The sequence below is a fragment of the Schistocerca piceifrons genome, chromosome 10 (assembly GCF_021461385.2).
Source record: "Schistocerca piceifrons isolate TAMUIC-IGC-003096 chromosome 10, iqSchPice1.1, whole genome shotgun sequence".
NCBI lineage: Eukaryota > Metazoa > Arthropoda > Insecta > Orthoptera > Acrididae > Schistocerca > Schistocerca piceifrons.
In genome coordinates, this window is record NC_060147.1 from 142485316 (window position 1) to 142501019 (window position 15704).

At 40.4% G+C, this 15704-nt stretch overlaps 1 protein-coding gene across 2 annotated transcripts in view; it reads right to left on the bottom strand.

The window, feature by feature from the left end:
* LOC124718864 (probable mitochondrial glutathione transporter SLC25A40) overlaps window positions 1-15704 on the bottom strand; it is an 83444-nt gene that overhangs the window by 55837 nt on the left and 11903 nt on the right. For both annotated transcript variants that reach the window (XM_047244498.1, XM_047244497.1), the window contains exons 4-6: window positions 13437-13535; window positions 13245-13342; window positions 2132-2213 (exon numbers count right to left, since the gene is read on the bottom strand). In XM_047244498.1, the coding sequence (XP_047100454.1) occupies window positions 2132-2213; window positions 13245-13342; window positions 13437-13535 (279 nt within the window). The remainder of the gene's footprint in view (window positions 1-2131; window positions 2214-13244; window positions 13343-13436; window positions 13536-15704) is intronic.

The window sequence follows — 15704 nt, forward strand, 5'->3', positions numbered from 1 at the left end:
AAATGAATACAAGATACTCTTGCAGGAATTGAGAGGAATTTGACAACACAAAAACATTCAATCTTTTATGTTATCCATTTGCCACATAATTGACAAACACTTTCCTGAATGACGGACACACCGTCTCGACATATGCACCATTCTTCTGTCTCGTATTTTCCAGACAGATAACATAATGGATCTCTTTCTTGAGGTGATTTGCAGAAATGTCTGTGTACGAATCGTATAGCTCGACAAGTAGAAACCTAGGTGGGGACTGTTATTTAAAAATGACACGACACAGGTGATGTTCTTCTGGACTCCTTACACATTCTGTGGTTAAATCAATATTACACTAATTGTTATTTTACACAATATTGGCAAACTAAAGCACACTGAGTAAATCGCCTTGAGCATATTGGCAGTGAACAGGTAACTGCAACCAGCACCACACTTTTCTGGTCACTTCAATTCCCATTAAATGGCCGCCAGTTCCAAAAATTGCGATTACACGTCACTTCTCATTTCTGTTTTCTGGTAAACTACTTTAGTTGCCCTTATTTCTGCAGTTTTCAAGTAGGCACTCTCTTCTGGTGTCACAGTGAGGGTATGTTAATCGGTTATCAACACACAATTACAACACAGTACACTTGACATCATACCAAAAAAACAATAATGGAAGTGGCAAAACATAACGTGTGCCAAATACCTACCAGCATTGAGGTTGATTGATATTACAATAGTTTACAGGCATTGCAAAGCACCGTTTTCCTTACAGACAAACACACACAAAATCAAACACTGAAGGCATAATTAAGGAAATGCTATTTTTCAAGCAACGCCATCATCACCAAATCGTGTACACGGTCCCTAGAAAGTGTACAGGAGAAATAGCTGGAGCCAACAAGATCTCCACATGCCATTTCTCCTAAACTGCCAAAGTATGGCATCTATCACAGATGGCCTTCCGCTCACACGAGCCAATGTACCGAAACTGGATAAAAAGAACTGAATTTAGTGATAATGCGTGTCAGAGTGGGCAACTAAATGGCTATCTGTGTCTGAGGGGAGAGAGTTTAAAAATTGTCAAGCAGATCACAAACAATGGGCCCATGACGAAATAAGAGTAATATGGAAACAACTGATTTTTACTCACCACATAGCAGAGGTATTGGGTCACAGACGTGCTCGATGAAAAAGAATACTAGAAATATTTCAGCTTTTGGACAAAGTCTTTCTTCAGAAGCACAAAACTATCATACATTCTCACAACAAAAATTCATGTATACACGGCCACTGTCTCTGGGTACTAAGGCCCAAAAGCAATGTAGATGGGCATTAGCACCCCAGAGACTTTTTGTGTGTGTGTGTGTGTGTGTGTGTGTGTGTGTGTGTGTGTGGGAGCGCGCGCACGCGCGCTTTTTCTACTTCTGAAGGACTTTATCCAAAGGCCGAAATATTTCTATCATTCTTTCTCACTGTGTCTGGCTGTGACTCAATACGTCCACTATGTAGTGAGTAACACCCTTTCCTTTCTATATTGTTGTCAAACTAGTGACAATACTGTATGAAAGAGGTGTTAAACACCAGACATATTTGTATGCCAGAAATCCTGCCTGAACATTCTTTTAACTTCTTCCAGAATTCAGTAATGTATTGCGAAAGATAGCTCCACATTTACTCTTACAGTAGGAGATGGACATAAATCAGAACTCCACAATATAGTTATCTGTTCTTTGTACAGCTCATAAAAAGTGTGGAGAAAGGAATGTTCAGTATAGAAAGGGAACAGAAGCAATACTGGATCTGTTAAAGTAAAGGAATGGATACTACACAAAATATTTACAAGGGAATTTGTGCACAAGGAAGCTACATCCCAAATGAAATAACAAACAAGAAATTAAATGGCATGCAAAATGTGTGAGCAAGACACAGTAGATGGGAAGGTGAAAAATTACAGAACAACCATTACATTGAGCAAAAGATGAGTTATGGCTGGTAGCATTACAATAAATAACTACAAACATAAAATATGGCACACGTAATTCCAAACAATATGGCTCAAACCTTCAAATCGGCCGAGTGAAAATTTTCAGTTTGACCTCGGTGATGGTACTTACATAAAAAAAGATGTGGCAGTCAAACGTCTTACCTGAGTATATTTCCTTTTCACCGACATCAATCTGCTGGTGCGTCTTCACCACGTCAAACGGGTTCGTTACAATGGCAGCAATCTAAAAAAAGGTAAGTCATTGCATACAAGTATTAGCCAATTTGATGTCTCCTCTTTGAAGCAGTGATATCATTGTAACTAGCAGAGTTTTACTGTTAGCATTAACAGGTAATACGTCCCTACAGCTAAAACAAAATCAGACACTGTTCCAGAATATAAGTAAAAACGTGGTTTTCATTTCTTGTACTTTTTCACTCATTTGTAAACTTAAATTACCACTTTCAATGTACACACTATCACCATGCTGAAGGAAAAGGTGGGTTTAACAGCAAAAATTGTGATCTACAGTAAGTGTTATACAAATGTCTAATACACTGTGATGCAAAATAGATAAAGATACCTGAATTTGCACGAAGCACACAAAATCAGCTCAGAAAGGCATTAAGGTATCCTCCAAAATTACAAAAAGAGAGAATGGCTGGCTGGTGCTTATTATCAAGGGGTGATATTCGAGTATTGCCCAAAGACATATCTGAAAGTGAGAAATTATTCCCAGCTTTTGGTACTGTTAGTTTCTGCCTCAGCAATGAAAGAAGGAGAGGTTGGGGAAGATCAGATAGTGGGATGACACAGAGAGATTAGCAAGTCATCCTAATACCCCGAGACATTATACACAGATTGGTTTTCTGGTATTTGACATTGAAAGGAGCACTTTCCAGTACAAGGGAGAAATCCCAACACAAATCAAAGTAACTGGCACATAACTGGCCTTCTGTAAACTCACACAGTGCAACAATACAATAGTAAAGACCAGTACAGCAAGAGGTGACAGTGCACTACGTAAGAGTTACGTAGGTAGATCGGTAATTCTATTTGCTAAAAAATATGGCTGTTGCCAAAGCAGTGAAAATAACATTTTTAATCACATTCTTATACTATATACCTAGTGTACAATAATTCGGTATAAAACTCAATTTACCCTTTGCCTATTGTCCATAATCTTTCCTTCGCTTGTATACTTAGTCTGTGACCAATCCTTGTCCTAAGCCTTCCCGTTCACTCTTATCCACAAATGCTTTGTAAATTCCCCCAGATCTGGCTCTTACCCTTAAACCACAATAATAAACCATAAAATATCACGCTGACTGTCATTAGGAGGTGCTTCACAAATGCAACTTGTGAACTGACATCACACCGATATCTTTCGAGCTGAGGAAAATCAGGGCACACGATGGCAGTACGTGAGTAAGTGAGGGAGAGAGTGGGAAGGAGTAGCACTGAAATAGCTAGAAATCAACTGAATTAATTAAACACTGACATAGAAAAGACGCACTTGGTACCTGTCCAGTACCATTAAAAAACCAAATCAGTATACGGCATTTTATTCGGATAATGCCCCAAATTTTTTTATATTAGGTTGGTGCATAGGTTTACAGTGTTTTTGTTTCGCACACTGGTATTCCAGCTGTTACGGCTTTATTTATCAAATGTAATATTTATTTGTATTTCCCTGTAGCTATCTGAGTTTACATATTATCATTTTGTCATCTGGAGATAGCGAGTGGAGTTGTGGACACTAGAAAATGGAATCAAGGGGAGAAATCTGAACATTTCCAACATATTCTTCTGTTTGAGTTTAATAGAGGTGTGATAGCAGTGGAGGTAGCTAGAAACATTTGCACCATATATGGGCTTAATGCCATTTGACAGAGCATGGCAAGGAAAATGATTTTCCTGTTTTAAGGAGGATTGTTTTGACATTAGTGACACTCTACATTCAGTAAGATCTACAGGATTGAGATGAAGTTCATTTAAACACATTAATCCACAATGATCCACTTCAGTGTACTTGAGAATTGGCAAACGTGATGAACTGTGAACATTCCACTATGGTGTGACATTTGCGTACAATGGGGATGGTTCAAACATAGGCAGTACAGGTCTGCATGGTCTAAGACAAAATCATAAATATCATCAGTGATCACATGCACATCTATGCTTGCTTGTCAACAATTGGCTCCTGAACAACACTGATCATTCCTATGCTGTATCCTTACTGGTGACAAGAAATGCTAACATAAGGAAAAGAAAGGAATGGTTGAGCCCAAACAAAGCAGCAACTCCCCACACAAAGACCTTTGTGCATACACAAGAGATAATGTTATACTGCTATTTTGTCTAATACTGACATAGTGAGACCATGGCTGTGTACAATTAATGAAGGTTGATTCTTAAAAAGAAGAAGACAGCAACCAGCCGCTATTCATATTGCTCTTTATTTAAGTAAATAACCGGTTTCAAACTGACAAGTTCATCATCAGACAGCTGTTCACATGATTTGCAAGATACACTTTACAGAATCATCAGTCCTCGAATTTTATTCTTCCACTGTGCCGAAATATTCTTGGTGTGTTGGTGCCATTAAAAATTCCGCACGATTTTGTTGCGAAATTGCAGGATTGTATTTTTCAAACATTCCAAAATATACGCAGCACTTACATAATTTTCAAATCACCATATCGTGCAAAGCGCCACACACACACACACACACACACACACACACACACACACACACACACACACACACACAAAAACAAGTATTTGCCACATGTAAAGCTGACAAAGATTTCGATGGCACCAACACACCAAGAATATTTCGCCACAGTGGAAGAATAAAAATCGAAAACTGACAATTATGTAAAGTGTATCTTGCAAATCATGTGAACAGCCATCTGATGATGAACTTGTCAGTTCGAAACCGGTTACAGTGCTATTTACTTAAATAAAAAGCAATATTAATAGTGGCTGGTTGCTGTCTTCTTCTTTGTAAGAATCAACCTACATTAATGTTATACTCCTGGTGGAGCAGCAATGGTGTGATGTACTACCAACTGCTGCCTGAGGTGTAACCATCACTACTGGCATTTATTGTCAACAACTGAGATGCCACGCAGACTTAATCCGAGAAGAATGACCAGGAAGACTTTGTGAAGTGATGCTAATCCATGATAACTCCCAACCACATATTGCTACACTGACAAAAAGCACTACACAGGAGTTGGCTGGGAAGCTATTCCGCAGTCACCTTATTCGCCCTATCTTGTGCCCTCAGACTTTCATCTTTTCTGCTCTGTATCAAACAACCTTGAAGGAACTTGTTTTCCTGATGAAAATGGACCCGTAATGAGCCTCAACGAGTTATTCGTCTCAGAGCCACACAATTTCCACAGCTGCAGAATCAAAAAATTACTCCAACACTGGCAGACTATTGTAAATAGTGAAGTAGAATGCCATACTTCTCCGCATCCAGAGACTGCAGTCGTGTGTGTGTGTGTGTGTGTGTGTGTGTGTGTGTGTGTGTGTGTGTGTGCGCGCGCGCGCGCGGGCGCACCTGCGCGTGCACTCTCTCTTCTCTCCGACGAAGGCTTTGTTGCTCATTTGGAAAAATACTATGAACTTACGAATCAACCTCTGCCAGGCACTTAAATGTAATTTGCGGAGTATCCATGTACATGTAGACGCAGAAGAGAGGCAGCAGCCTTTTCAGTAGTTGCAGGGGCAACATTGTGGATGATTGACTGATCTGGCATTGTAACACTAATCAAAACGGCCTTGCTGTGCTGGTACTGCGAACGGCTGAAAGCAAGGGGAAACTACAGCTGTCATTTTTCCCGAGGGCATGCAGCTTTACTGTATGGTTAAATGATGATGGTGTCCTCTCGGGTAAAATATTCTGGAGGTATAATAGTCCCCCATTTGGATCTCCAGGTGGGGACTACTCAGGAGGACATCGTTATCAGGAGAAAGAAAACTGGCGTCCTACATATCAGAGCGTGGAATGTCAGATCCCTTAATCGGGCAGGCAGGTTAGAAAATTTAAAAAGGGAAATGGCTAGGTTAATGTTAGATATAGTGGGAATCAGTGAAGTTCGGTGGCAGGAGGAACACGACTTCTGGCCAGGTGAATACAAGATTATAATTACAAAATCAAATAGGGGTACTGCAGGAGTTGGTTTAATAATGAATAAAAAAAAAAAAAATAGGAGTGCAGGTAAGTTCCTAACAACAGCATAGTAAATGCATTATTGTAGCAAAGATAGACACGAAGCCCACGCCTACCACAGTAGCACAAGTTTATATGCCAACTAGCTCCACAGATGATGAAGAGATTGATGAAATGTATGATGAGTTAAAAGAAATTATTCAGATAGTGAAGGGAGACGAAAGTTTAATAGTCATGGGTGACTGGAATTTGATAGTAGGAAAAGGAAGAGAAGGAAAAGTAGTAAATGAATATGGAATGGGGGTAATGAATGAAGGAGGAAGCCATATGGTAGAATTTTGCACAGGGTATAACTATTTATTCATTTTCTGTGCATATAACGAAAAGTTTTCGGACATTGTCGGAAAAATTTAGCTTACATTACACATATACAGTAAAATATTTACATTCTTTCATAACATCATATGGATCAGACACACGTCTGTACACACTATTTTTCAAAAGGGCACTACAAGTAGATTCCTCTATAGTGTAACACAATTTAGCTTCTATTTATAATAGTACAGTACACATAATACAGTGTATAATTACATTCTTTCATACCACAGATAGATCGGAGACATTGTCTGTCACTGTTTTCCAAGATGGCACTACAACTTAAAGTCCTCTATAGAGTAACAACACTTCTCTATTAATAATTGCTTCAATCTACTCTTTAGCATATTTAGATTTGCTTTCTTGAGTTCACAGGGTAGTGCATTGTAGAAAATTGCTCCCATTCTATGTGGGCTGTGGTCCGTTGCCTTTTTATTGGTCACAATTCTATGAAAATTTTCCCCCCGTGTATCATAGTTGTGTACATTACTGTTTGTCATATTAAATTCAGGATTTTGTTTCACGAACAAGACTGACTGCAGTATATACGTGGAGTACACTGTAAGAATTTTATATTTTCTAAAGATGTCTCTACAAGGCTCTCTCTTCTTTACCTTGGCTACCATTCTTACTGCCTTTCTTTGTAATCTAAAAAGTCTATCTATATGAACCGCTGATGCCCCATCCCATATCTCAATACCATACTGAAGGTGCAGATGAATCAACCCAAAAGATATTTGCCTTAAAGTATCATGGTCCACGAAGGCTGACACCCGTTTCAGTAGATACACATTTCTACTGATTTTCTTGCAAATATTATGAACATGTTCTTTCCATGATAAGTGTTCATCAACAACAATGCCCAAAAAATTTATGTGAATTTGCATATGCAAGACCCAATGGGGATGTAAATACAGTATCAGTTATGGCAGCATTATAACTGAGGATGAACTTAATTATTACCGTTTTGTCTTTACTTACAAGAAGCTTGTTTGCTGTAAGGTATGCGGACAGAGTATTGAAACTGATCTCGGTACTGTTAGCTGCAGACTGCATATCACTGCCACAGCTGATGAAGGATATGTCATCGGCATTGCTTACAACTGTGCAATTTTGGGGTTCAAATAAGTTATTTACATATACAAGGTACAGAAAAGGCCCTAGTATGCTTCCTTGAGGCACGCCACGTGGAAGTGTCCTGAAGGTTGATTTAGTTGTTAGGAGCTGCTCATTATTTTTATAAGTTAGCTTTACACACTGTTTCCTGTCTTTCAAATAGGAGGTAAGTAATTTCAAGGCTAGTCCCCTCAACCCGTACTCTTCTAGCTTACACAGAAGAATGGTACGATTCACAGTATTAAAGGCTTTCCTCATATCTAGGAAAGTGTCTATTACCTTGTCACTTTTGTCCAGCTTATTTAATATTTCATGTATAAAAGATGCTACTGCTGTTGTAGTAGATCTCCCTTTTCTAAATCCATGTTGTAGATTGTTTAACAGATTGTGTTTGGTGAAATATGATTCAACAATTTGCATAGTTCTGAGGTTAATGATATTGGCCAGTAGTTTTCAGTGTCAGTTTTTAATCCCTTTTTATGCACTGGTATAATTTCAGTAATTTTCAAAAGGACAGGGAATACACCATTACTGAGGGATGGATGGATGGAGGGATGGATGGAGAGGGTTGTATGGGCGCATGACGGCAAAGTCTTCAGTGCCAGTTCAGTAACAGATTGAGACGGGTGTCAAGAAAATACTCAGAACAATACAATAAAACAGAACATAAAACACAGGTAACAAGCTTGGAAAAATATGTGCCTACCCACACTGAAGCGTGGGACGAAGCATGAAGTCAGCAGTAAAACACGGACAACACAGTAAGAAAGTGGTAGAGGGAGCTAAAACAATATAGCAGATGGAAGTGGCTGGCTGACCACAAGGAAAAAAGGGAGGAGCCAGCCACTTTGCAATACACTAAAACCTCCAGCCTAAAAGTTTAGGCCAGAGTCCAGACACATCACAAAACTTTAAAACCCTAGACACACCCGTCTCATCATTAGCTAAAACACAGGGCTGATCCCCATCAACTTGTGCTTCTGCCCTTTCATCGCAGTATAAAATGCAGTCTGTAAAAATGTGCTGGACAGAAATGTGCACACCACAAGCATCACAAAACGGGGGATCCTGCCGCCATAATAGAAAGCTATGTGTGAGACGACAGTGCCCAATCCGAAGATGCGTGAGCGTTACTACTTCTCGCCTGAGCAACCGGCAGGAGGAACGCCACGGCCGAGTTGCTTACTTCACCAACCACAGTTTATTGGCCATCACCGCCAGCCATTCTTCCTCCCACAACTCTGTGCACTTCTTGTGGAGTGCAGAAATAACAGACTGCAAGGGAATAGGACACTAGATCACATCCTGATCTCTGCAGGCCTCCTTGGCAGCCCGATCGGCCTGTTCATTGCCCCATATTCCTACACGACCAGGCACCCAGCAGGAGTACAGTTGGTCATATATCAGCTGGACCATCTCCTCAGTTGGGTACAGATTCTGCAATGATTGTAAGGCACCAAGAGAATTGGAGTAAGTACAAATGTGAGGATATAGAGGCATATATCATTAGGGGTAAGATAGATACTGCCAACAGGAAAATTAAAGAGACCTTTGGAGAAAAAAGAACCACTTGTATGAATATCAGGAGCTTAGATGTAAACCCAGTTCTAAGCAAAGAAGGGAAAGCAGAAAGGTGGAAGGAGTATATAGGGGGTCTATACAAGGGTGATGTACTTGAGGGCAATATTATGGAAATGGAAGAGGACGCAGATGAAGATGAAATGGGAGATATGATACTGCGTGAAGAGTTTGACAGAGCACTGAAAGACCTAAGTCAAAACAAGGCCCTGGGAGTAGACAACATTCCACTGGAACTACTGACGGCCTTGGGAGAGCCAGCCCTGACAAAACTCTACCATCTGGTAAGCAGGATGTATGAGACAGGCGAAATACCCTCAGACTTCAAGAAGAATATAATAATTCCAATCCCAAAGAAAGCAGGTGTTGACATGTGAAAATTACCAAACTAGCAGTTTAATAAGTCACAGCAGGAAAATACTAACGCGAATTCTTTAGAGATGAATGGAAAACCCAGTAGAAGCCGACCTCAGGGAAGATCAGTTTGGTTTCTGTAGAAATGTTGGAAGGGAGTGAGACAGGGTTGTAGCCTATCCCCGATGTTACTCAATCTGTATATTGAGCAAGCAGTAAAGGTAACAAAAGAAAAATTCAGAGTAGGAATTAAAATCCATGGAGAAGAAATAAAAACTTTGACATTTGCCGTTGACATTTTAATTCTGTCAGAGATAGGAAATGAGACACTTAAAGTAGTAGATGAGTTTTGCTATTTGGGGAGCAAAATAACTGATGATGGTTGAAGTAGAGAGGATATAAAATGTAGACTGGCAATGGCAAGGAAAGCATTTCTGAAGGAGAGAAATTTGTTAACATCGAGTATAGATTTAAGTGCCAGGAAGTCTTTTCTAAAAGTATTTGTATGGAGTATAGCCACATATGGAAGTGAAACATGGACAATAAATAGTTTAGACAAAAAGAGAATAGAAGCTTTCGAAATGTGGTGCTACAGAAGAATGCTAAAGATTAGATGGGTCAATCACCTAACTAATGAGGAGGTAATGAATAGAATTGGAGAGAAGAGAAATTTGTGGCTCAACCTGATTAGAAGAAGGCATCAGTTAGTAGGACATGTTCTGAGGTTGGTGAACAACACAGTTTGGCAGGCATGTCACACCAGCTTCCTGCCAGTGTCCAAGAATGTAGCCCAGAGGTCCGGGCTGTACAATCAGAGATCAAGACAATTAAGACACGTTTAAGTAATGAGTTAGGTGCTGGATTAGGCACTCTGTTGCTGACTTAGGTACTAAAGTAGACAACAAACGCTAATCTAAACATGGAGTCTTGTCAGGAGAAAGTGGACATTAACAAAAAGACATCTGAGTTACAAACAACACTGTCTATTGTAGCTGGTGGTACAATATGTTTACATATGAGATGAAGCACTCTTTTTATGATTCAGTTGTTAGTTGAAGAAACAGATAAGCACTCATCTCATTTCCAGCAGACTGTAAAGGAGAAAAGACCTCCATCTTAAGATTATACGGTTTACCAGAACAAGAAAATCAAGAGTAATGAGATCAGTATTGTTAAGGTACTGTAACTCAAAATTCGGAGGCAATACCAGTTTACACTGGGCAACATTTCATCTCGATATTACGTGATGAAATACACGTATCCACGTATAGTGAAACATGTATAAGATTTTGTAGTGACAGATTGTATAATTCATGCCACAGTACATTATGGGGTCCCAAACTTGTGTGCATTTCATCACATATGGACATACGTATTTCATCACGCAATATGCAACTAAGGGAGGCATACTCAGAGTCCTGATGACATTTGGTCATTAGGGACACTTGCTTGTACAATATGTATGTACAGTAAATATATACGATAACCATCTGCCAAGCACATAATTAGGAATTGCAGAGTAGTGTTGTAGCTATAGATGAACCACCCCCATCACCGTGTACTCTAACCTCCTCAGGCCGGTACGAGACATACGACATGTGTAACACGTACTGCTGCAGTACCTGCACAGCTTTTTGTATTGGTACGACTACCAATCAGCTGTCCAACAGGATAAATAGCCGAGAGCAAAGTAACACCCCAAGGCACACCGTGCACACGTATATAACGTGCCGGATTTCGATCGCCGCCGCACTACCCTAGCCATCCGGATCCACCCCTCCACCGCCAGCTTTCCTGAGCTGCACACACGGGAGTCATCCGTATAACACAGTCTCCGCTCCTACAATTATCTCGGCCTCACCCTACTATAACGTACTGTGCTCATGCCCTCCGCGCAATAACTTCCATATCCCTCCGTTTTCATCACCTCCTTCCCATCCTCGTCTTCCCCATCTCCGTTTGCCGCCTTCTGCCAGTGCACCCTCCCATCTTTCCCTGCTCCTCTCCTTTTCCGCACCTCCCTTCCACACAACCTCCAGACGCTGCACATTTTGCCAGACAGTGTTCCCCTCTCCCCCACCCGTACACTGCTGCCCCTGTCCCTTCCCCTTCCCTGTCGCCACCAGACTGCCACTTCCATTCCACGTGACAGTCGCATTCTGGTCCGAGCTGCCAGATCTGGTGATCGTGTGTGGGTGAAGTATGTTTGCTTGTGTGAAAGACTTGTGCATGTTCTTCTTTCTTTTTCTGATGAAGACTTTGACCAAAAACTTACATGTAAGTGTATTTATTGTGCCTGTCTGCAACTTAATATGTCGAAATGGCTCTGAGCACTTAACATCTGAGGTCATCAGTCCTCTAGACTTAGAACTACTTAAACCTAACTAACCTAAGGACATCACATACATCCATGTCCGAGGCAGGATTCAAACCTGCGACCTTAGCAGCAGCACGGTTTCGGGCTGAAGCGCCTAGAACCGCAAGGCCACAATGGCGGGCTTGATATGTCATCTTTACAGTAAGTAGCAAATGTATCTATTCCTACATTGTCGATATTCTGACCGGCAGTTTCCATTGCTTAAAATACACCTGAGGGAGGCGTACCCACAGTCCTGATGTTACTCGGTTGTTAAGCAATCTTGCTTGTTTAATGGGATGCATATGTACCGTAATTATTATATGCTGACCATTAGAGATATTGTCAAGTTTAGTTTAACCCAGGCAATAGCAATGGTGGTGGTGGTAGTGGTGGTGGTGGTGGTAGTGGTGGTGGTCGGTGTTGTGGGAGGCGAGGAGCAGATTCTGTGTGCCCACCTTCTGTAAGTATACTGTGCATTATATTCTAAACCTTAGAAAAATTCATTAAAAACAATATTTTTCAATCAGACGCTGTAAGTATTTTAAATTTTCAACTAAACCTAATCCACAAAATTTAAGTCAAACAGACTCACACAACAAATAAGTGTTCAAAGATGTTTCAGGTTCTGGGACCCTACATATACATCAGTATCTCTTTAAAAAGAATGTTGTTAATGAAAGTCAACAACAACTTACGTGCGTGGTTTTTTTTTTTTTTTTCAAAGTACTCCCCCTCATGTCAGTAGTATGTGTTACTGATACCGCACGGTATTGGATATATCATTTTAGTAACTATCAACATTTATCTCAGAAGGAATCAAAGATAAATCAGCAATGATAGCCTTTTGTTCAAGAAACCACGTTCAACATCTGGCTACTCATTTCTTCTGACACCTAGGAGCTATTCTCAGAACTGCAAACAGATGAAGTGGTTGTTCTTTAGAGCTTCATAGAAAATACAGGGCATTTTGTGAAAAACAATCCGACTAGGCGATAAAGAGAATCAGCTTCACAAACACATCTCACAACACATCTTGTATCTCCATTCTCCATCTCTACTTACTGAGTGGGATTCACACTATCTGAGAGAGAGAGAGAGAGAGAGAGAGAGAGAGAGAGAGAGAGAGAGAGAGCGCTTGTAATGAGTATCGACTCCCGACTTGTTCCACTTACGAGGTACAACAGCGACTAGACACTGTCACCTACAACCCACCAACCCAAAGGCAAATTTCTTAACAAAATTAAATACCACACAGACCAAATAAAAACCGTTCAATAACGTTGCAGGCATAAGGACATCCGACTTACCGAGCCCGCCACGGCGCCGGCAAAGAAAGAGAAGCTGACGGACGGTGTCGGCGGACCGAACTTGCTCTTGAGTGCCTCATAATTCAGCCAATACAGTGCTGCAGACAGACGGGAGAAGAGGAGAGTGAGTACTGAGGACTGCAGACACGAACAGAGCAGCGGCAGAAACGAGCGGGTCAGAGCGAGCCGTACCTGAGAAGGGGACGTCACGAAGCAGTGTGGAGCCCAGGCCGCGCCAGAAGCCCATCACCCCACGGGTCAGGTACAGAGTCTTCAGAGCCTCCCCGATCTCTGCGAACATTCCGATGTGCTCGATTAGTACCTATCTTCACACACAGACAAATGTGCACCTCAGCGACGCTCGTCACGTATTGCAGCTCTTGTGTGACAGCTCTTTAATCCTCAGACTTGTTCACCATCCACCAGAAAAGTAGTTGTAAGAAGTTGTAATGAAATTCTCATTGCCTAGCAAATAACACAATATACACCAGTCTTGTAACAATGCAATCCATTAATATTTCAAATACAATTTATTACACAAGTACAATCATCAGAAAGCCCATGACAGAACAACAACCAACTACACCTACATTCTGCACCGTGAGGTGCATGGTAGATAGTGGAATGGCTCTGTGTATGCAGTAATTATTCTAATCTTATCTTCACAATCCCTACATGAGCAATGCGCAGGGATTAGTTGTATAGTCAAAGAGTAAGAATTGAAAGTGTGTTCTTGAAACACTTAATAGGCTTTTCTCAGGATAGTTTACATCTATCTTCAGGAGTCTTCCAGTTCTGTTCCTTCAGTATCTCTGTGACACACTCCCACAGATTAAACAAACCTGTGATCATTTGTGCTGCCCTTCTCTGTGTACATTCAGTATCCCCTGTTAGTCCTATCTATGGTCCCACCCATGAGAGCAACATTCCAGAACTGTTTGCATGAGTGGCTTTCACACCAACTCGTTTGCTGATTGAATACATTTCCCCAGTATTCTATCAATAAACTGAAGTCTACCACCCGCTTTACCCATGACTCATCCTATGTGATCATTCCACTTCATATCCCTATAAAATGTTACATCCAGGTATTTGTATGAGCTGGCTGATTACAGCAGTAACTCATTAATGTTATAGGCATAGGATTTTTTTTTCATTTAGTGAAATGCAAAATTCCACATTTCTGAACATTTAAAGAAAGCTGTCAATCTCTGCAACACTTTGAAATCTTATCAAGACCCAACTGGATATTTATGCAGCTTTTTCAGATAGTATTTCATTACAGCTAACTGAATCCTCTGCAAAAAACCTGATTTTACTATTAATATTGTCTTCAAGGTAATTAATATACAACATTAACAGCAATGATCCCAATACACTTCCCTGGGGCACATCCCAAAGTTATTGCTACATTTGACGACGATTCTCCATACAAGATAACGTGTTGCATCCTCCCTACCAAAAAATCCTCATTCCAGTCACAAATTTCATTTCATACCCTATATGATTGCACTTTTGACAATAAGCATAGGTGCAGTATTGAGAAGTCCTTTTTGGAAATCAAGAAATACAACATCTACCTGATTGCCCTGATCCAAAGTTTTCAGTACATCATGTGAGATAAGTGAGTGTCGGGTTTCACATAATCGACATTTTCGAAATCCGTGTTGGTTGGCATTGCAAAGACAGATCATTACATTTGAGCTCAGAATATGTTCTAATATTCTACAACAAATCGATGTCAAGGATATTGGATAGTAGTTTTGTGGATCACTTCAACTACCCTTCTTGTAAATGGGTGTGACCTGAGTTTTTTTTCCAAGAACTGGGTATGGTTTTTTTTTTAAAGGAATCTACAATAGAATATAGTTACAAGAGGGGATAACTTACCTGCAAATTCAGTATAGAAGGCAGGAGGAGAACAACTTTATGTTGAGATCAGCCTCAATTAGAAATTGTAGTTAAGCAGACCCCAACATATACTGTGTAACTGTACTTTCACTACCGCACCTCCGCCAATACAAAGATATGATTTATGATCGCGCATGCAGAAGAGCGATGCGCCAGCGACCGATTTATATAAATAATTTTGATTTCTTTTTTTTTGCGTAGGTGTGATCACTCTCTCTCTCTCTCTCTCTCTCTCTCTCTCTCTCTCTCTCTCTCTCCCCCCCCCCCCTTGTCTTCATACGAAAGACGTTTATTTTTCGGCGCTGTGTTAAATATGCTTTTAAGTGGAAATTAAAACTATATTACAAAACGAAGTTATTTCAATAGTCATTCGAAATGGTTATTGCCAAATTTAAGAATTAATCCTGACAGTGACAACTTAAAGAAAATTTCAATAGACGGAGAACAATGAAAACAGGTCATCCTACAAGAAAATTAAGAAGACAGCCACGAAGACTATATTGTAATTAATAGTACGTTCCTAACAGACTTATAAGGTAAATTTCAACT